General features: G+C 37.3%; 1 protein-coding gene across 1 annotated transcript in view; it reads right to left on the reverse strand.

Moving 5' to 3' along the window:
* Positions 1-22,493, reverse strand: part of PLCE1 (phospholipase C epsilon 1) — an 838,097-nt gene that overhangs the window by 14,892 nt on the left and 800,712 nt on the right. The window contains exon 31 of the mRNA XM_044055634.1: positions 19,652-19,846. Coding sequence (XP_043911569.1) covers positions 19,685-19,846 — 162 coding nt within the window. The 3' untranslated portion in view covers positions 19,652-19,684. The remainder of the gene's footprint in view (positions 1-19,651; positions 19,847-22,493) is intronic.

The following is a 22,493-nucleotide window of genomic DNA, read 5'->3' on the forward strand; positions in this document are numbered from 1 at the left end:
ATGTGTTAAAATAGGTAGAGGTATTAAAAGAATAAATAAAACAACTAAACCAACAAGCAAAGAAAATGATTATACATTTATGGTTAGACAATACAGAGATGATATTCTTCTATAAGGATTGGACAGGTTGGTGGGTAAGTTTAAAGAAAAATATAAGAAAGAGATTATAGAATGGCAAAAGTTAAAAAGATCACAAGATAAGAATAAGTACAGTTATCTGAATCAACAAGCATTCTAAGATTTAATAAATAACTGAGAAGAATTTGTGGAAAGAGGAAAAAAAGATTTATGAAATGAATCAAGAAAAAATTAAAACATTATTATTTAAACAAAGATATTTTTTACAAGGAAAAAAGAGGCGGTGTCACCGTACCCAAGTAAAGTAGTTAAAGAAAAAATGATGTTAATACGAGAAATAAGAAATGAAGAAAGAAAGATAGTGAATATGCAAAAATAAATAATGAATATAATAAGAAAACATTAGGAAAACATTTTCTGAAAGTAAAACAAATACAAGACATAAATGGCATTTGAAGAAATTAACAGAAGAAGATAATGAAGTATTAGAAAAAAGATTACAATGGAGGAATTATTGAATATCCTAAAGACAGTGAATGTAGACTAAGCTACAGGACTGGGAGGGATTGAATATTTAATGTATAAAGATATGCTAGAATGGAAAAAAATATTTTTTACTACTGTATAAGGATATGTTAGAATGGAAAAATGTTTTTAGAAGTATTAAATGAATGGTTAGAGAAAGGAATTGAAGATAAAAGTATATGTATGGGAGCACTGAAATTTATATGGACAAAAGGATAAAAATAAATATTAAAAACTGGAGACCAATAGTATTGAATAATGTAGACTATAAGCTATTTATGAAAATAACAGAAGAATAGAAAGCACAATATATAAGTTATTGAAAGCATTTGATAAGATACAACATGATATGTTGTGGGAGAGTAAGAAAATAACTAATATATTTGTTTCACTGTGTAAAAAGAATAAAGTGAGCTTAATCATGAATGGGTGGTTAAGTAAGGAGCTGCAAATAAAAAGTGGTATAAGATAGGGGTGTCCAGCAAGTAGTAGCTTACTTCTTAATCATGAATGCAATAGTTAATGAAGTAAGGTTAACCTTAAGGGGAGCTGAATATTATACAGTAGAAGGGATTCAAAAGCCAGTAATGTTTTCTTTTGCTGATGACATATTAATTAAGAAAAATGAAGAATGGATGATATCATCTGTAAGAAATCTTTTTTTAAACAAAAAAAATCTTTACTAAATTATCATGTATGACAAGGGGCAATCTTACATTCATATACATGAAAAACCACATTAACACAATTTTAGTTACAAACATTACGCATCACAGACCCTGTTAAGTAAGACAACTGTAGTTGTAAACTTTATATATCACTTAAAATATATCCAGACATTGTCAATTAAGTATTACATAACTGATTCAAATCCTGCCATGTTTTATATCTTGTTCCTGATTTGTATTTAATGTTCCCACAATTCCTATTTTTCTTATGTAGTTTCCTCCTTCCTTTTTTCTAAAGATCCCAATTCCAGTTGCTTTAGATCTGTTAATATATTCACTACCTCTGGTAAAGTTGGTTTAGACTTTGATTTCCATTTTCTAGTAACTGCTTTTTTGGCAGCCACCATAATTAGACTCAGCAAGGCCTTACTATGTCTAGACAATTCAGATTATGTATCATAGCTCAAAAAGATCACCTCCTTACTTACACCAATTTGTTCACCCAGCATCTCTGACAGAGCAGTCTGTAGGGAAAATTTAAAGTCTGCTAACTCATTACAGCCACGAGAAATCTTGTTCAAGAATTGAAGGTGATTGGTTTAAGTATTAAAAAAGAAAAAAAGTGGACTAAGATCACTGGATAAAATAATAGATATTAAGTTAAATAAAGAAAAGATAGAAATTTTAGGTATAAAATTTGGTAAAGAACAGCAGAGAAACACACAGTGGAAAAATATGACTGAGACAATAAGTAACATGTAGGTTTTGGAGGATGTCTAAACTGATGTTTAGAAAAAGTATACTAATTCAGCTATATTGGGTAAAACTGCATATTTAGCAAGTGTAAGAGAGTATGAAAAGGTTTAATGTCAGTGGTGTTTTCATTTATATGGGGGATCACAATTAAATCCAGTCAAAAGATGAATATTATACGTAAAAAATCTGAAAGAGGTTAAGTCATCCAATTGTGTGTATAGCATCATTAAATTTATATAACGTTTTGAGATGGTTAAAGGAAAAAGATGATGCACTGACAATGAGGGAAATGAAAGAAAAATATAAAGAAATATGAGAAAAACTTAAATATCTAAACTGGGGGGAAGGTGATTTAAGTACAGAGATGAAAATATATCAAGAGAAAATGCTATTGTGGAAAATTAGTATGGACAATGTTGAAGAAAATAGAAGGGAATGGAATGAAAATATGATAATCAAATAGTATTATGTATTTCCATGGAAACATTTGGAAACAAACAAAAACATAAAAAAATAAAAATAAAAGCTATAAGAGGAAGACTAGAAAGATTTGAAAGACATGTAGAATATACAGATTTTCTATGAAGATTAAAGATAAAGAAATTACCAGTAAAAGTGAATATGCCACACAAAAATATATAAATATTTATTTATTTAATAAGAAAGGGACTAAACAACATTTTTTTCTCTGGAATTTGAATGAGTAAAGCAATTATGACAAGAAATATGTGAAAAAGAAACCATAAAAGGTTTGAAAAGTTTACAAGTTATATAGTATATGATTGTTATGGTCCAAAGAGACAAGACAATGCTTATAATTTAGATAAAATGTTTTGCATAATATGGTCTGTGTGGACTGAAAAGATAAATGAGACAAAATATAATGGCAAATGAATATCAGACATTTTGAAAAAATACATTTTGGTTGTGGAAAAAAGAGTGAGGGAACTAACAAAATAAAGAAGAAAAGTTAATGATCTGAAAAATGTTATAAACAAGGTTAAAGGTGTAAACAGTTTTAAATAATTGTAATATAAGCTGTATATGCTGCATGTATGATGTATATGATGGATTTTAATAAAGGACCATTCTCTTTTTGGTTGGGTTGCCATAGGGTTGTCAACTGGAAGTAAGATGGAGGAGACAGAGGGTGAAAGTGTTGGTGCTATTGCATTCATGACTGTTGAAGTAAACCAAGATATGGAAGCTGAAAAGGAGGAGGATTTGCCAGTTGCTCCAGTAAATGTAACTGGATATACATTGTGTGGGTAGTGGAGAACCTCACAATATTATGAAAATACAAAAAGGAGGTTTTGGAAAAAAAGATGTTTTAAGGCAAGTGATTGAGGAAGTAGAAGCTGATTACCAAAGTCCCTGGTGAAAAACAGTTGCTGGTGGATTACTGAAAGAAGAAGATGTGCTGAGTGAATCTGAAAACTGTTTGAGGGCTGATGAAAATGCAACTGATAACTTTTGTGAAGAAAGTAGATTTGAGATTGGTAAAAGACAGGTTGTGAATAGTTATGCTGAAGTGATTGTTAAAGGTACTATCTCTAAAAGTAACATTATCCAGTTACAGAAGTTGATTATTATAACTGAAACCCATAATGTAGAATGTCTGGAAAGATATGCTGTATGGGACATTATTATTAGTGTGTTGGAGTTTACCCCAGAAGATAAAAGAGTTTTCATTCAAATTGGAAATTAGTTGTTTGCTGATGTAACTTCTGAATCTTATGAAAACAGTTAGCTGTATTTGAAAACAGGTCATTTTGTTTAACTTTGAATAATTGTGTGATTAGAGGTCATGAGAAAATGTTGAGAATAACATTGAAATTGTAGTTGAGGACTGATTAAGTTACTGAAAATGAAATTAAGCTTTCTACTGATGAAAAATGTAAGAGTGTATATATTAAGAAATGTTATGATGAAAGAAAATTTTGAAATAGGGCTTGGGACATTTTGGTGTGCTGGGATAGTAGGAATGGGCAGATTATGCATTCAACTAGTGGTATTATTATGAATGTAGAAAAAAAAGAATGCTAAGACATTGGGGCAATCTAAAGCATGTTTTTATTGTGGAAAAGGGAATCACTTGATTGAAAACCATGTCTTTTAGGGTATTCTACAATGTGGGGAACTTGGGCATTCTATAAAAAACTGTGGGAAATGTAGATCTAAAGTTCATTTTTGGTTTGCCTGCAAAATGAATGAAGCATGGTACAAGAGGAGATTGGAAATCAGGAAGAATTTTGCAAGTTGTTGAAAGTTAAAAAGAAGGGAGTTTGGGTATCACAGATGATGAGGGTGTTAATATGGGTGCAATAGATGGGAGGAAGAAAAGGAAGGGGAAGGTATTACCAAAGATAATAAATATCAGAACTGGAAAAAATGGAAGGAGGGGAAACAGAGGAAAAAGATATTCAGAAGGCACTATAGGTAAGAGGTTAATGAAAAAGAAAGATAAAATTGATGCAGAAAAAATGCTAAGAAAGGTAAAGGACAGTGTTTGAACTCTGTCATTAAATGTTAACAGTATTACTAGTGAAATTTAAATGTTCTTAATTGGACAAGTAAAGGTAAATATGAATGTTTCTTGGATGCCATATTTTTATATATTAGGCAAAGAACACAGGATGAAGATTGTGTGTGTGTGTGTGTGTGTGTGTGTGTGTGTGTGTGTGTGTGTGTGTGTGTGTGTGTGTGACAGAGTGGGTGGGAGGCAGGGGATTTTTTTTTGAGTTTTGGGGAAGATGTTGTTTATGGATAGCTGCAATGTTAAAAAATTATGCGCTTATGACAGATGTGATTATTGTGAATCCTGCAAAGTGTGTGATTTGTTATGTGAGAAAAGGAAGTACATTTTGGAAGATTGCGGTGTTTTATGCATCTATATTACTTATAAAGGCCAAGTCTTTTTAGAAAATAGCATTACTAATAACAAAGCATAGTCTTTGGGGAAATAAAGTTGTTGATGCCTTATATAGATATTATTATAGTTGGTGACGTTAACTGTAATTTGAGGGAAAGGATAAAAAATATGTTAGAGAGTGTAGAAAACTTATGAAGTTAATGGTTTAGTTTTTAGGTAAAGGAAGGAGGTATACATATAAAAAAAGGAATATTACGACAGAAATAGACTATTTTTTTTATTCAGAAGGTGTACATGTGATAAAGGTTCAGATGGGCGATGTTAATTTTTCAGATCACTGTGCTACTTCTGAAATTCCTAATGAGGAAGGTTACATAAAAGAACAAAAAGATAATAAAAGATTATTTGGAGAAGTTGATAAAGAAATCTGTTTAATGAAGACATGGATAAATTATGGGAAAGTCATTTGTCTATGTTTTAATTCTATAATAATACAACTATGAGATAGATGAGTTTCAAGAAGAAATATAAGGTGGAGTATATAAGGAATGAAAAAATAGAAAAGAGAAAAAAGAAATGTATAAAGTTTTGATTAAAAATATAATGCAAGTTTCTTAGGAGGCAAACATGACAGAAAGTAGAAGTAGAAAAGTTTGAGGAGAATGAAAGCAAGACAGGCATAATAATTTATAAGCAGAATTGTATATTTCAAGGTTAGAAAGAATACATTTCTCCTTTTTTGGGGAAAACAGTTAAGAATGATGTGGGTAAATCTGAGTTAGAAAAACGGGATATGGTATATAGGATGAGCGAGATAGTGTGTGTAAGATAGAGAGGTAATTGGAAAATTTGTATTGTAAGGGTGAGGCAAAAGAAAAGATAATTTGGAATCTAAGAAGATGGGGAAAAAGAAGAAAAATATTAAATAAAAATAAATACTGAATAGCTAAATGAGGTTTTGAAAAATATAAGAAGAATGAGTACTCCCCTCAGCATGATCAGATGGGTATGAGTTATGTAGGAATGGATGAAGGAAAAACATTTTTTAGCTTAACGTAATGAATGGGTTGTTGGATTTTTGTGTTAAGGATGAAAGCATTTCTTAAGGTATTATGAAGTTTATTTATAAGAAATGAGAGAAGGTTGATATAAAGATGTAGAGGCCTTTGACATTAAATAATGTGAATGACAAAATATTTAGAAGAACAATTAAAAAAACAGACTAAGTAAAGTTATGAATGATATTACAGAAAGTTATATATATGGTATAGAAGGCAGGAGTGTCAAGGGTTTGTTGTTAATTCTTAAAGACATTATTTGTGATATTAATTTGAGTGGAGATGGACGGTTAGATGTTTGGTATGTATACAAGGCATACAATACTTAGATCATGAGTCTATGTTTGCTATAATGAGAAGTTATTTGCTCAGTGAAAAGATTATGAAGGCAACTGAATGTGTTTATAATTACTGTTTGGTGAAAGTTGGTTGAGGTTAATGGGTGGTTTAGTATGGTGAACAGAATAACTACAGGAGAAAAGTGGGGTGGCCATTAAGTGGTTGTTTGCTATTGTGATGAATGTTTTGAATATAGTGAGGGGTGTATAATTAAAATGTATAAAAATGTAGTGATTTTTATACATATGTCTTATGTTGATGACTTGATAATAATTGCTAGAGACAAAAGGTGGTTAAGAGAAATTATTATAGAGATGGAATTTATTTTAAAGTGTAGGACTGAGTTTGAATAAAAAGAAGTGTAAAGGTTTTGTACAGGTTGTGAAGGTAGCAGGGATTCATTTTTCAGAGAGTTAATTTCATGTGCTAGGAATTAAATTTGGAAGTCCCAATAGTATAAGAAAACAATGGAAAGGTCTGTGGCTGGATTTGGAAAATATGTGAACGTTTGATTTAGCTTTTTTAAAGAAGATCTAAAACTTTCAGTATGTTTAGGCAAATCAGGGCATTTGTGAGGTTTGTTGTTCTCCAAAAGAGTTAGAGAAGAGGCTTTTGGAATTATTTTAGTTTTATATGTGGTTCTACGTTGAATCCAATTAAAAATGGGTAATTGTATTATAATTACAGGCAAGGAATATTGGGTTTAAAAATCTTATTTTAGGCATCATTGTATTTCCATTTGTTTTTTTTCTAAAAATAAATTGTGAGGTAAAAGTATTTTGTTGGAAAACTTATGTGGGAGAAGTATAAGGAGGTATGGGAATTGGGTAAGAAAAGAAAAACTGAAGATGTTAATGAGAAGGAGAGCACTATGAAGTGGTTAAAAGATGACATTTGAAATGGAATGTTAAAAGTGATAGCAAGAAATTGTATGAAGGTGATATGGAAATGTTTTATTATGTTACAATGTGGGAAATTAAGGAGGATAAGATTAAAAGAGCTATTTGAAGAACCAAACACAAACGCACGCAGAAGGCACAAATCACACAGGAAGAGAATGGATCCAGGAACAGAAAACAGCAATACTGTAGTAAATATGCAAAGAATTTATTTGTCCACAAGAACAGAGATTAAGCGCGTTTGTATAAATACTTCAACAGAATCACAACACTAAACACATCCAGCACTTTTAAATACCCCACCCTTAAAATCCTAACCAATGAAAATAACAAATACATTAACCCATACTATGACTGTTATAAACGTGATGTGAAATATGACCCAGCAAACACTAGAGCCTCACAATGCATTTAAACATTTGATGTTAATAATATAAATTAATAAATGTATATCAAAACTAATTCAAATGCATAAAATTCATAAAAACGATTTTCATAAAAGTAAACAAATAACATATACACATATTAAAACAGGTTGATAGCCTAATAAATATATGTGGAATCACACCACATATGATTTCAACTTTAAAATGCTAGCTATAGAGGTACTTTCATTCAAACTTGGGGGGGGGGGAGAGTAGCACTGAGCCTCAGTTGCCACCTCAGCTCCTTGGTTTCTAACAGATCTTCCCAGGGCCCCCCCCCGAGGTCACTTTGTAAACGTTCCAAAACAAAGAAGCTGAAGCTGTGGTCCTTATGCTCACTAATGTGCTTGGCCAATGCATTTTTATATCTCCCTTCTTGATGTCCAATCCATGCTCATACATACACTCCTTGAACCTTCTCTCAATTTTGCCCACATAGAAACATTCACATTTTGAGCATCTGGTGACACATATAACCTCCACCGAGTTACAATTACTGTTAATCCTTGAAAAAAATGTTAAAATGATTCACTGTGACACAATCTCCTTCATAGGTTCATAGGTAGGTACTAGGCTATCGGCCCAAGGTCCTACGTAAGCCTAGCCAGCAAGGTACCATAGCTTACGCCACCCAAAAAAGTTATTTTCCTGTGTCACTGTCCAGCAGAGACACAGAAGTGTTCCCCGGGGTGCATTTCCTATTTCCCATCCACTCATCAAGATTTTTCTTGATGAGTGCTAATGAAGAACTTTGCTTGACATAGATGGGTAGCTTGTTCCAGAGTATAGGAAGTCTCTGGGACAGGAATCTATCCCTCCAGCGTGTCCTGTTTATTGTGGTGACAAGGTTTAGGTCCCTAGAGCGTGTAGCTTGGAGGGATTGGGATTTCTTTAGGTGTAGCATGTCCAACAGCTCTGGGTTTGACATAGCTTTATATGTTAGGCAGAGATCACCTCGGAGTAGGCGATATGCTACGGAGTAAAGCTGGAGTTTTTTGAGGTGGTCAGTGTAGGGCATTTGTTTGAGGCCAGTAATCCTCTTTGTGAGGCACTTCTGTGGCCTTTTCAGCTGCTGCAGATGTCTTGTGAGGTACATTCCGAAAGGGGCATTATACTCTATAATGAGTCTAATGAGTGATGAGTAGAGGAGAACAATGACCTCTTTTTTCCTTGATGAGAACCCTTATATGATGAGGTGTGCCATGTAGAAGGACTTCCTGACTACTGTGGCGATGTGACTATCAAAGGAGAGACTACTGTTCACCCGGTTCCCAAGGTCTCTTATCACGCATTCGGAGTTAAGTAGATTGCTGCCTATGTGGTAGTTCATGGGTACAGAATTTTACCAAAGGGGATGACACTGCACTTTTTGGCATTGAGCTTGAGGCCATGGCTCTGACACCAGGCATCTGTCTCAGTGAGGCCCTTCTGTAGGATGTCCACATCATTTGGGGACTTGACTATGGCTCCTAGTTTGCAGTTATCTGCAAACTTTGCCAGCCAGAGACCTTCTGTGTTAGCCTGTACTTCAGAGAAGTAGATACCAAACAGGAGAGGACCCAGGACGGAACCCTGTGGCACTCCACTTACCACTGCCTTGAGGTCAGATTTGGAGTCTCCAACTTTTACAGTGTGGGTTCTGTCAGTGAGCCAGTTGGCAACCCATCTTGTGATGTAGGGATTTATACCTAGTTTAGTGTGTTTAGCTATAATTCCAGAATGGGACATGGTGTTGAAAGCCTTGGCAAGGTCAAGATTGGCTGTGTGAACCACCTTACCCTCATCCACGGCTTTGGTGACTGCCTCAAAGAAGTCGATCAGATTCAGGAGGCATGATCTGCCTTTCACAAACCTGAAATTGGTGGGATCCAGAGTTTGGAGGTTACCAATGTCTTTGTTTATGAGTTCCATGATGATACGTCCCATGGCCTTGCGGACCAGGCTCGTCAGGCTAATAGGCTGATAGTTCCTGGGATCAGGGGTGGCTCCCCCTTTGAGGAGTAGGATAACTGTTGCTGTGCACCATTCAATGGGCACAAAGCCTGATGCGAGGCTATTACTGAACATGGTGCTTAAGTGCAGAGCCATTTCGTTCTTAAGTTCATGTAAAACGCAGCCTGGGATGTTGTTCGGTCCCATGGATGCTGTGTTTTTGGCTTTAGAGAGTGCAGCTTTTACCTGTGTAGTTGTGATTACAGGGACTCTGCATTCTTCCTGTATAGATATGGGCCCTTTAGTGGGTGAGAGGGGGGGGTAAAGTTAGCACTGAACCAATCTGCCAGGATGTTGGCAATATCAGTTGGTTCTGTAATTTTTGTGCCTTTGTGCTGTAACTCAGAGAAGATCTGGGTGTTGCTATCTAGATTCTTGACATAGTTATAGAATGCTTTGTGGTTGTCCTTGGATTTAGTGGCAATTTTGTTTTCATAGCTAGATTTGGAGGATCTTATAAGGGATCTCAGCTTCTTACTGAGGCTGATCAGGGAGGTCCTCCACTCATGGGATTTTACTCTCTTTTGCAACAGTTTCTTCCTTCTGTTGTACAGTATGTTTATGGCAGGGGGACCACCAGATTGGCTTCCTTTTTTTGGAGGATAGCGTCTTGGTTCTGGGATAGCATGATCCAGGCACTCATGTAAGTGCTTATAGAGTGCATTTGTGTAAGATTCAGCAGTTGTAACTGTATTGTCCATCTGCATGGGTGTCACGAAGTTCACCACTTCTGTCTTAAGAAGCATGAAGTTGGCTTTGGAGAAATTTTTTACTGTGGTTTCCTGTGGGGGGCAGGATGTGGATATCAAAGGTGATCATTTTGCATTGGGCACAATTGCCACACCTATAAGTTCCCCATTTTTTGTTTGTAAACTCCAATCCACGGTCAAAGGTGCCCTGCTTGAAATGATTCTTCAAGGTTTTCCCTCTCCTAAATATGATTTGGGGTTTTGGTTAGCCACCATGCTCATTTCTTTAAAATGGGAAAAATGTGCCAATATTTGTAAATAATGCTTCTAATGTGGGCAGCCTCATTGCAATATTGTGTAATAAAAAGGTCTTTGTAAATCCAACCTACTATCTGTACTGTAATCTGAAAGAATTGCTCCCTGAAACTTCATGGGAACAAATAAGGGGAACAATCTCTCCCATTTGCCTTTTGACTGTTACATCCCTACACACCTGCATGACCATCTCAGTAGGGTACCGTCTGCTAGAAAACATGTGTCCCATTTTCTCAATTTCCTTGTTAAAGGTTTCCCAACTTGAAACCATATGGGCTAGATGGATGAATTGCCCCTTGATGATACCAAATTTTTGATGGGGCTGGTTACTTTCAAAATGTAGTATACTGTTGCTGTAGGTTGGTTTCCGATAGATGGTGCTAACCCATCTCTTGTTCTGTACATCCTTGGACATGGTAACATCTAAATAATTCATACTAAAGGGGTTGTATTGATAAGTGAAGCTCAAAAAAGGGGTAGATGCATTTATAAACTTAATAAACCCCTCAATTTCACTCACTTCACTATCCCACACAATAAAAATGTCATCCAGAAATCGAGATACAAATTCCAAAGGGTTCTCTCAAAATGTGGGAATAAAATGTGTCTCTCCCATTGTAATAATACAATATTTGTGAAAATGGGGGCACATGAAGACCCCATTGCTACCCCTTTTCTTTGTCTATAGTACTGACCTTCCAGATAGACAAAGTTATACTTTAATACCAATTCCATGCACAGAACAAGAACATTAACAGTGTTATTATCCAGGCTAGTACACTCACACAGTCATGAAACCATTCTAATCCCACATCATGTGGAATGGTATTGAGCAGTTCAACCACATCAATTGTAACAAAAACACATTGTTCATTAAATTTACCATTTTTCATTTTCATGAGAAAATCCTAGGAATCTCTGCAAATATGGTCAAAGGACCCTACACAGTCCTTTAAAATAGTATCCATATATTTGCCCAGGGGGTGGGTTTTACATTTTCTCGCATTAACAATGGGCCTCATTGGTGGATCAGCGGTACTCTTGTGTATCTTTGGTATACCAAAGGTACACAGTACCACTGGGTACTTGACCTGGAAATAATCAAAAATATCAGGTGTAATTTCCCCCTCATCCAACATATATTGGAGATAAAAATCAATATGTTTGTATGCCAAGTTAATAATGTTGATGGAAGTCTCTTCATACATATCACTATTGCTGACATGACAGGTCATTTGTGATACATATTCCACCTTGCTCATGATAACCACCCCACCCCCCTTGTCAGGTTTCATAACCCTCAACTGATTGTTTCCAGAAAGTTGTCTCAATAAACTGGACTTGACAGCATTCAAATTCCCCCATGTATCACTGCAGGAGCTCTTCCCCACAAGGCCCTTGAACTCAAACTCCACCAGTTTCTCAAAAATATTCGAAGGGGCAAAGGGGGGTTAAATGTACTGCTTCTCTTAATAATAACCCTGACATCAACCCCCTCTTCTTGAAATAAAATCTTGAAGTTGAGTTTCCTGAGGAATAATTTCAAATCAATTAAAAGGCCATCAATCCTCACCTTAGCTGAGGGTACAAAAAAGGTCGCCCCTGCTCAACATTTCCGTATGTTCAGTATTGCAAAACTTATCACTGTAACTGTACACAATAAAGTCACCTGTTCTATTGCTGACAGTTTTTACAGTACTAACTTCAGGACTTTTTTCATTTCCATCCAAGTCCAGGCCTCCTTCCCCAACACTGGTTCATTTTCCGAGCTGCAATCAAATAAACTGCTGGCCGATTTATAAAATAAATCTGAAAAAGATGACTTACTGGAAGACGGAGTGCCAAAAATCTCAAAATCATTCAGAACATATTTAAAATGATTTAGAAATAAGGAATTTTCTGTGGAGATTGATGCTAAATAAATTGCCCGTTAAGGCTGAAATGACATATAAACAAAAGGAAGACAGGGTGTGTAAGATATGTATCGAGGGAACTCGGCGTCATGTGTTTCTTCAATGTAAAAGAATTAAAAATGTGGGATTTGTCTTATGATATATTTTATAAAAAAATATTTAAGAAAATAAATATGGCTATGGTGCTGTATGGGTATTATGAAGACAGAGGAAGGAAAAAGAGGATATATTGGATAAATTACTGATTAATATTGAGTTTTTGGAATATGAGATATAAAGAGCTTTTGTATAATAAGATTTGTGACTATGATATTTTAATGAATAAATCAAGAAATGGATGTTAAACACGGGGTGGGTAACATGAAAATGAATAGGGGCATCATTTTTTGAGTTATGGAAATTTGAATTTGATATTTAAATATTGATTTGTAAATATATGAATATGTAACAAAGCCCCTACTCTTTTTGGAAGGTGTTGTGGGATCTTTTATATCTACCTCAGCTACAACCAACTCAGGCAGATGGGACCTCAGTTTGATGTTTCATCCAAAGGATGATGCTCAGAAGTGCAGCATCCCACTAATGCAGCACTGCAGTGCCACCAGTCCAAGCATTTGGAGTGAAAACAGAGTGTGACTAACTGCTGTGCCACTGAGACTGCATATGTTTCATGTCCTGGAAAGACTAAGGCATATAGTAAGCAACTACTACATAAGATCATTAAAGGATAACTGTGTACTGAACACATTATTCCTTTTCCCCTAGAGTGTATTTTTCATTCTTAAACTATGGCCCCAGTACTTTAACATATTAAAACAGCATGATTTAGTAGTTCTTTTCCCTCTGTGGCATTTCTATCCTAGTCATCCTTCCTAATGTCATTAGGAATTTGTCTCTCTAGCTCTTGCATTACTTTGTCTAGCACATCTGAAACACACAGCAAGGTACCTGTAACTCTTTTTTTTTACATTTTTACACAGACTGTGACCACAAAGCTAGTCAGAATTAAAATTCACAGATTTTTGACTGTGTGCTGTTATATCAGACTGCATTCTTTCTCTTCCCTGGGGCTATAAAGCTGTTCAGCTTTTTCCAGTCTGAAGCTGAATAAACCTGACAACAACTTACAGCAACTTCACCAATTAGCTGAACTTTGTGGGCTGAAACAAGGAAAGAAGGCAAGTGGAAGGAAGACAGGACATGAAAATCACAAAAGTATCACTTTTTAAAAAAGGCTGTAGCTATTTCTTTATCATTCTGCAAGAGCGGTGAACAGATGGTATAACTCATTTGTATATTGCTGCAAAAAGTCACTGGAACATGATAATATAACTCCTCCTTTGGCCATCATGTTACAGGAGTGGTCAGGAAAACATCCTATCTGATACAGCTGAGCACAAAGGGTACTTCCTTTATGCCATATAAGGTTTAACCCCTCTATATTCTGTACTGATCAGGCCCATCATAGACTATAATGCTTCCTTTGGAATGTATCTTACAAAGCATATCAAGTAGTTATATTTACTTGAAAGGTTTCTGACAAAAAAGGGGCTGGAACTAAAGGAACTGAGCTATCAAGAGAGATTGGAGGCATTGTCCTGGTGTTCACTGTTCTACAGGGTGAAATCTGTGTCTTGCTTTCTGAGCCAATAGGGATCCAGCAGTCCAACACTCTTATGTCTCCATAAATCAAACAGTCCTGTGCACAGCAGGACCAGAAATATGAACTTGCTTCAACAAATAAAATAATCACAGTGCAGAGACTACCCACTCTCTGGAGTAAACTCCCTCTCCAGATCAAGCAATTTGACACACTGTCTTCAATTAAGAATGAATTAGACAATTGTAAGGGTATTCATAAATTCACCTCACATGTATAATGGCCCTATCACTTCTTGAAAAAGAAGGTAAGGCCTAAGGGTGGGTGTTGGCAAGGTGTGAATGACCACACGGCCAAGTTGACTTGTAAATTCCATGATTTTATAATAGCTAGAGAGATGCTGGCAGGTTTAGATTGTGTGGAAGTTAAAGGCAAATTAAAATGTATATTTTTTTCAGTTTCTGCCCATATTGGTCCTTTAAATCAAAAATAAGTGAAAGACAATATGTTGAGGAAGTAAAAGGCACTGGGAGGCAAATAAACAGTACATTGACAGCAGTGTTCTATGCAATCATTCTCCGATATCCTTTTTATCCTATACAGGGTTGAATGGGATCTGTAGCCTATCCTGGCAAGAAACAGGCATAAAGCAGAAAATCTTGTTGTGATGTCAGTCCACTGCGACACACACACACACACACACACACACACACACACACACACACACACACACACACACACACACACACACTCTTGCCTACTGCATCTATTGTTGTGTCTTTCGGCTTTTCCCAGTTAGGGGTCGCCACAGCGGAACTCCGGTCCGCTAATGATTGGCAGTAGATTTTTAGGTGCCAAGTTACCAGCCCTAATTCACAATATGCCCATTCACGCATGTCTCCACACAGAAGACGCTCTAGCTGAGAATCGAACCGGACAGCGTCTTACTGTGAGGCGACAATGCTACCGCAGCACCACCACTGCAGTATGCCTACTGCATCTATAGGAACCTTAAATGATTTCAATTCACAAGTGGGCATGCCTCTGTGACATGGGAGGGAACCAGACAGCCCAATTAAAAGCTATGCTAACACAGGGAAGATGTGCAAGCATACTCTGCAGAGAAGCCCCCCCCTCCCCCCGGCAGACATAGCTACTTTAGAACCAACAGCTCTTATATGAGAGCAGACTTCCATTTTCTCTTCCTTAATGCATTCTTGAATTCCTCAGCTTTAGAAAAATAACACTTTGCATTGCAGCAGGTGGTCAGGTGGACCCAGAAAAATTACCAAGCAAACATAGTTTCCAGAAAATAAAACAAATCGTTCAAGATAGGAGTTATTCAGAATTAAACATGCATAGGCATTTGTGGAAAACAAACAAATTGCACTGTGGAAAACAAACAAATTGCACTGTGGAAAACAAATGAATTGCACGGTGGAAAACAAACGAATTGCACTGTGGAAAACAAATGAATTGCACTGTGGAAAACAAATGAACTGCACTGTGGAAAACAAACAAATTGCACTGTAGAAAACAAACAAATTGCACTGTGGTAAACAAACGAACTGCACTGTGGAAAATAAACGAATTGCACTGTGGAAAACAAACGAATCGCACTGTGCTTATTTTCTAAATGGTTGCACATAGTACAGATTTTTCTACACATCTAGAGCTTATGAGTTACTGAAGTATTAAAAGCACAGTCGATAGAGAGGCAAACTGACTGATGTAGCTAATAAAGCACTATTTAAATTGATGTATTTGTTCCTATGGAGACGATGCAATACAACATAACTGAGAAACGTCTTAAGCAGGCAGAAAAAAAATTACTTTAAGCATGCAGTTGGACTCTGAAGCACACTGATTGCATGCTGCTTAATGGATACAAACCTTACTACAGAACACTGCACAAATCCAGGAACAGGCTCTCTCAAACTTGCTTTACCAGCTGCATAAAGAGCAAAGCACCAGTAGGCTGAGTGGCCAGATTCTGGTATAGCAAAGCATAATTGAAAGAAACATTTCTGCTTCTTGCTTCACATAGTTTATTTGTGTTGATGAAAAATGGCAACAATCCTTCCACTGTTGACTGCACCACAGTGTTGTTCATAGGTGTGTACTAGGCTAATGGCCCTGGAGACTTTACAATCCTAGCCCATAGAAGTGCCCTGGTATTGTGCTGCCCGATGTTAATTCCCAGTGCTTCTATCAAGTAGAGCCACTACAGTGGCCCCCGGGGTGAACTTTACATTTCCTATCCACTCATCAAGATTCTTGAAGAGGGCCAGTGATGCGCTCTGCTCGACATGTATGGGAAGTCTATTACAGAGCATGTGCAGTCTCTGGGCTATGAAACTGTCACTCCCAGCATGTTCTGTTGATTGTGCTAAAGAGGTTGAGGTCTCTGGAGCATGTGGTGCAGAGGGCTTGGGATTTCTTTAGATGTAGCATTTCTAACAGAGCTGGGTCAGACATGGCTTTGTAAGTCAAGCAGAGATCGCCTCTTAGTAGATGATATGAGACAGAGAATAGCTGGATTCTTTTGAGTCTGTCCATGTATGACATGTGTTTAAGCCCTAGGATCCTCTTCGTGAGGTACTTTTGTGGCCTTTCCAGCTGCTGCATGTGTCTGGTGAGGTAGATGCCAAATGGGGCATTATACTCGATGATTGGCCCAATGAGGGAAGAGTAGAGAGAGATGATGACCTCTTTCTTCCTGGGTGCAAAACCCTTGGTAATGAGATGTTACACATAGAAGGACTTTCTGACCACAGTGGCAATGTGGTGGTCGAAGGAGAGGTTGCTGTCAACCTGTGTCCCCAGATCTCTTATAACACCTTCAGTGTTTAGTGGGCTCCCATCAATGTGGTAATTAGTGGGAACTGAGTTTTTCCCAAAGGGGATGATAATGCATTTTTTGGCATTAAGCTTAAGGCCATAGTTTTGACACCAGTCATTGGTCTCAGTGAGGCCTTTCTGTAGGATTTCTACATCACTTGGGGAGTTAATAATGGCTCCCAGCTTGCAGTCGTCTGTGAGCTTGGTCAGCCAGAGTCCCTCCATGTTGGCCTGGACTTCTGAGAAGTAGATGCCAAACAGGAGAGGACCCAGGACCAATCCTTGTGGGACTCCACTCGTGACTGGTTGGCAGTCTGACTTGGGAGTCTGCTACTTTCACACTATGGGTTCTATCTGTGAGCCAATTTGCAACCCACCTAGTGATATAGGGGTTGATGCCTAGATTGATGAATTTATCAATAATTCCTGAGTGGGGAATGGTATCAAAGGCCTTGGCCACATCAAGGTAGGCTGTATAAACTGCCTTGCTCTCATCCACAGCTCTGGTGACTGACACAAAGTCAAGCAGGTTGAGCAGCCATGATCTACCTTTCACAAAATCAAATTGCTTGGGATCTAGAGTTTGGAGATTCCCTATATCCTTGTTAATTAGGTCCATGATGATGCAATCCATAGCCTTACATATCAGACTCGTCAGGCTAATGGGGTGATAATTCCCAAGGTCTGTAGTTGCTCCTCCTTTTTGGAAAGGGATGACTGTAGCAGTGTACCATTCGGTAGGGACAAATCTTGAGGTGAGGCTGTGATTGAAAAGGGCACACAGATGTGGTGCCAGTTCACTTTCTAGTTCATGCAGAACACATCCAGGGATATTGTCGGGTCCCATGGAAGCTGTATTCTTGGCGTTGGACAATGCAGCTTTAACCTGTGCTGCAGTAATACTGGGTGCCTGGCATTCCTCCTGTATTGTGATTGGTCCTTTAGGGGGGAGAGAGGGGTAAAATTGGCACTGAATCTGTCGGCCAGTATGCTGGCAATATCTGTTGGTTCAGTATAGGAGGTACCATTGTGTAGTAACTCAGAGCAAACTTGGGTACTGCCGTGGAGATTTTTGATATAACTATAAAAGGCTTTGCGGTTGATTTTAGTCTCTGCCGCAATTCGGCCTTCATAGGTGGCTTTAGAAGTTTTGATGACGGATCTCAACTTTTTGTTGAGGCTAATAAGGGAGTTTTTCCAGTCTTTGGACTTAACCTTTTTCTGCAAAAGTTTCTTCCTTCTATTGTAGAGTTTATTAATGGCAGGGGACCAGCAGATTGGCTTCCTTTTTTTGGAGGAGAGTGTCTTGGTTCTGTTGGGTATGGCTAGTTCTATGCATTTATGTACATGTTCTTACAGTGCATTGGTGTATGATTCAGCAGTCATGTATCTATTTTCCAATTGGAAATGGGTGCTGTTAAGTTAGTCACCTCTGTTTTTAGGATCCCAAAATCAGCTTTGGAGAAGTTGTTCATGGTGATTACCTTTGCGGGGGGTGTGGGTGAGATGTGGATTTCCATGGTGATTAGTTTGTGGTTGAATCTAACCAGAGATGAATTGACTATTGGTGTAGAGCAATGGCTGCCCATGTTAGTAATAACCAGGTCAAGGATGTTGCTTCCTCTAGTTGGGGTAATAATGAGCTGGTCCAGGGCATTGGAATTGATGAATTCCAGGAAGCATTGGGTCAGTTTATTGGTGCATGAGTAGTTTTCCCAGTTGATGGAGGGGTAGTTTAAGTCACCTAGTATGAGAGTGTTGGGTTGGACTCTAACAGTTTTCAGGGTGCTTAGGAATGTGGAGTGAGTCTTGGGACATGGTTGAGGGCCTATAGCAGGCTATGACTTGAATCACCATCTTACCCAATGATACGTACCATGGATTGTACATAGACTGTAGCATGCTATTGCACAGGAAGCAACCATTCTCAGAATTGTTACAACTTATAGTACCGGTCACCATTACTGAGCAACGAGAAAACCAGCAGAGGAATAGATGTATGTAAATGACTATATAATGATATCAAATTCAGGTGCACCGTCTAATGAATGCATAATGAGATGCAAATGACTGCTTCTGAAACCAGATTATGATTCTTAAATGAAGGGGGCCAGCAGGTTCACAGCAAATTACTGTGGTTCACTGCAGTAGGGCTTGTCACTTTTTAAAATTGCTCTGATTTCCATATCACATTACAGTTAGCTATTGAGACACACACAGTTTGCTGCCATTTATATATACATGTGTACTTTACACTGTACAGTGTCACCATTATGTGGTGCAAATCTTGCTCTGGCATGAACCCTGGTGGTCTACTGCATTTTATGAAACATAATTCCACCTTTGGCTACGCTTGTCATACCAAGTGGATTAAATAAAAGATATGATGTTTTTAAGTTATTATAGTATTTATTTTAAATCATGAACCACAGCTGTCAACCTAAAGAGCTGTAACAGTTTGAGCTGCTTCGTGTCTGACCACAGTGTGCAATTACTAATAACAAATTATAGTATTTTTAAATATATATTGCTGTAAGTTATGCATTTTTTAAATTTATAATTCTAGTTTGAGATTACCTGTTCTTGAAACCTCGATGCTAACTGCACACAATATGCACAAAAATGCATTTTGAAACATTTTATACATTTTTTTAAAGCTAACAAAAAGCTGCATGCCATACCTGAGCACGAAACACTACAAGCATGTTCAGATGTTATTCACTGCTTTCACTGAACGTCACGCTACATGCATCCTTACTCTGTGCACTTTCCAATGATACTGTTGTAGATAACACCTTGCCTGGTTTGGCTGATTTAGTCAACTTCTTCAGCTCACTGGTGATGGAAATACCCTTTCTTTTATCATCCCGTACAACCTGGAAATGACCATTTTCAAAACAATTAATTAAAATATAGCTCATATTGCTGACTATTTTAAAATATGCCTGCTTAATTTTTTATTCAGGCTTTTCAGTAACTTAATCACACAATATAGACTCTACTCCTGTAATTTAAACTTCAACCCAGAAGATCCTTGTGATTCATTTTTCTTACATGAAATATGTCTTTCGATGAGTTTCCAAAGTATTATTTTCTGCCCCATGCTGGAGGATTAAATAACCACCTAGGCATTCAGAGAGTATTATTACTGACGCTATGAACCCATTTCGGACTCCTAGTACCAGATCTTGAAAAAACTAATTACCTCCCTAGTACTACACATTAAAGTATTTTTCTATCACAGGGAAAAATGAGGGGCATAGCTATACATACCAGGTCCAGTGTGTACTCACTTTCTGGTATATCAACTTGTTTGCATCACTTGGGTAGGGGGTCAGGAAGCATGGCAAAGTTAAATCAGACAGAAAAAGTCATCACACAGTTCTAATACTAATACATTTTATTTTCTATTTACTTATTTAATTTATTTTATGTATTTATTTATCCTTTGTTGACTTCGCTAGGTCAATGGCTTCTTTTCAGGGGAGACTGGATGTACTATTTATACAACTATGGGAAATCTGGCCAGTGCACTGAGGAACTCCCCCTACTCTTTGGTATAGGGGGACAAAATTGAAGATGGTGCATCTGGTTTCTTTCTCCATTCCAGGTGTGAAGGTAGCCCAGAGAGAGAGGAGTACCATGGAAAATGTAGTCAAGCGTGCTGATAGAACAAATGTTGGTGAAAATTTGAAAAAGGATATGAAGTTGGCAGAATCACTGCCAAATGGAGAAACTGATGAAGTGATACTAGAGAGTGAGTTCTTATCCAGGGAGGAAACAAGAAATGAACAGGTCGATGTACAGGAGGAGAAGGGGCCTGATTCGGAGATTTTTCAATGGAGGTTGTTTGAGGGTGAGACGGAGCAGCAGGATCAATGTATTATTCCAACCCTTCAGTCTGGAGGGTTATAGAATGATTAGCCAATGATATCCAATGAGAAACATAGGCAGAAGCAATTATAGAAGGGGAAGGAAGAAAAGAAAATAAAGAAACAAAGAGACAGTACACTGTCAGAATAAGCAGTAAAAAGACAAAGGAAGGTACACTGTCAGAATAAGCAGTAAAAAGGACAAAGGAAGGTATACTGTCAGAATAAGCAGTAAAAAAGACAAAGAAGGTACACTGTCAGAATAAGCAGTAAAAAGGACAAAGGAAGGTACACTGTCAGAATAAGCAGTAAAAAGGACAAAGGAAGGTACACTGTCAGAATAAGCAGTAAAAAGACAAAGGAAGGTACACTGCCAGAATAAGAAGTAAAAAAGACAAAGGAAGGTACACTGTCAGAATAAGCAGTAAAAAGGACAAAGGAAGGTACACTGTCAGAATAAGCAGTAAAAAGGACAAAGGAAGGTACACTGTCAGAATAAGCAGTAAAAAGGACAAAGGAAGGTACACTGTCAGAATAAGCAGTAAAAAGGACAAAGGAAGGTGCTCTGTCAGAATAAGCAGTAAAAAGGACAAAGGAAGGTACACTGTCAGAATAAGCAGTAAAAAGGAGAAAGAAAGGTACACTGTCAGAATAAGCAGTAAAAAGGAGAAAGGAAGGTACACTGTCAGAATAAGCAGTAAAAAGGACAAAGAGACTGTACATTGTCAGAATAAGCAGTAAAAAGGACAAAGGAAGGTACACTGTCAGAATAAACAGTAAAAAGGACAGAGGAAGATACACTGTCAGAACAAGCAGTAAAAAGGACAAAGGAAGGTACACTGTCAGAATAAGCAGTAAAAAGGACAAAGGAAGGTACACTGTCAGAATAAGCAGTAAAAAGGACAAAGGAAGGTACACTGTCAGAATAAGCAGTAAAAAGGAGAAAGGAACGTACACTGTCAGAATAAGCAGTAAAAAGGACAAAGGAAGGTACACTGTCAGAATAAGCAGTAAAAAGGAGAAAGGAACGTACACTGTCAGAATAAGCAGTAAAAAGGACAAAGGAAGGTACACTGTCAGAATAAGCAGTAAAAGGACAGAGAGAGACTGTACATTGTCAGAATAAGCAGTAAAAAGGACAAAGGAAGGTACACTGCCAGAATAAGCAGTAAAAAGGACAAAGGAAGGTACACTGTCAGAATAAGCAGTAAAAAGGACAAAGGAAGGTACACTGTCAGAATAAGCCGTAAAAAGGACAAAGGAAGGTACACTGTCAGAATAAGCAGTAAAAAGGACAAAGGAAGGTACACTGTCAGAATAAGCAGTAAAAAGGACAAAGGAAGGTACACTGTCAGAATAAGCAGTAAAAAGGGCAAAGGAAGGTACACTGTCAGAATAAGCAGGAAAAAGGACAAAGGAAGGTACACTGTCAGAATAAGCAGTAAAAAGACAAAGGAAGGTACACTGTCAGAATAAGCAGTAAAAAGGACAAAGGAAGGTACACTGTCAGAATAAGCAGTAAAAAGGAGAAAGGAACGTACACTGTCAGAATAAGCAGTAAAAAGGACAAAGGAAGGTACACTGTCAGAATAAGCAGTAAAAGGACAGAGAGAGACTGTACATTGTCAGAATAAGCAGTAAAAAGGACAAA

This window comes from Protopterus annectens, chromosome 14.part0 (assembly GCF_019279795.1).
Source record: "Protopterus annectens isolate FY-2018-M chromosome 14.part0, PAN1.0, whole genome shotgun sequence".
Taxonomy (NCBI): Eukaryota; Metazoa; Chordata; order Ceratodontiformes; family Protopteridae; genus Protopterus; species Protopterus annectens.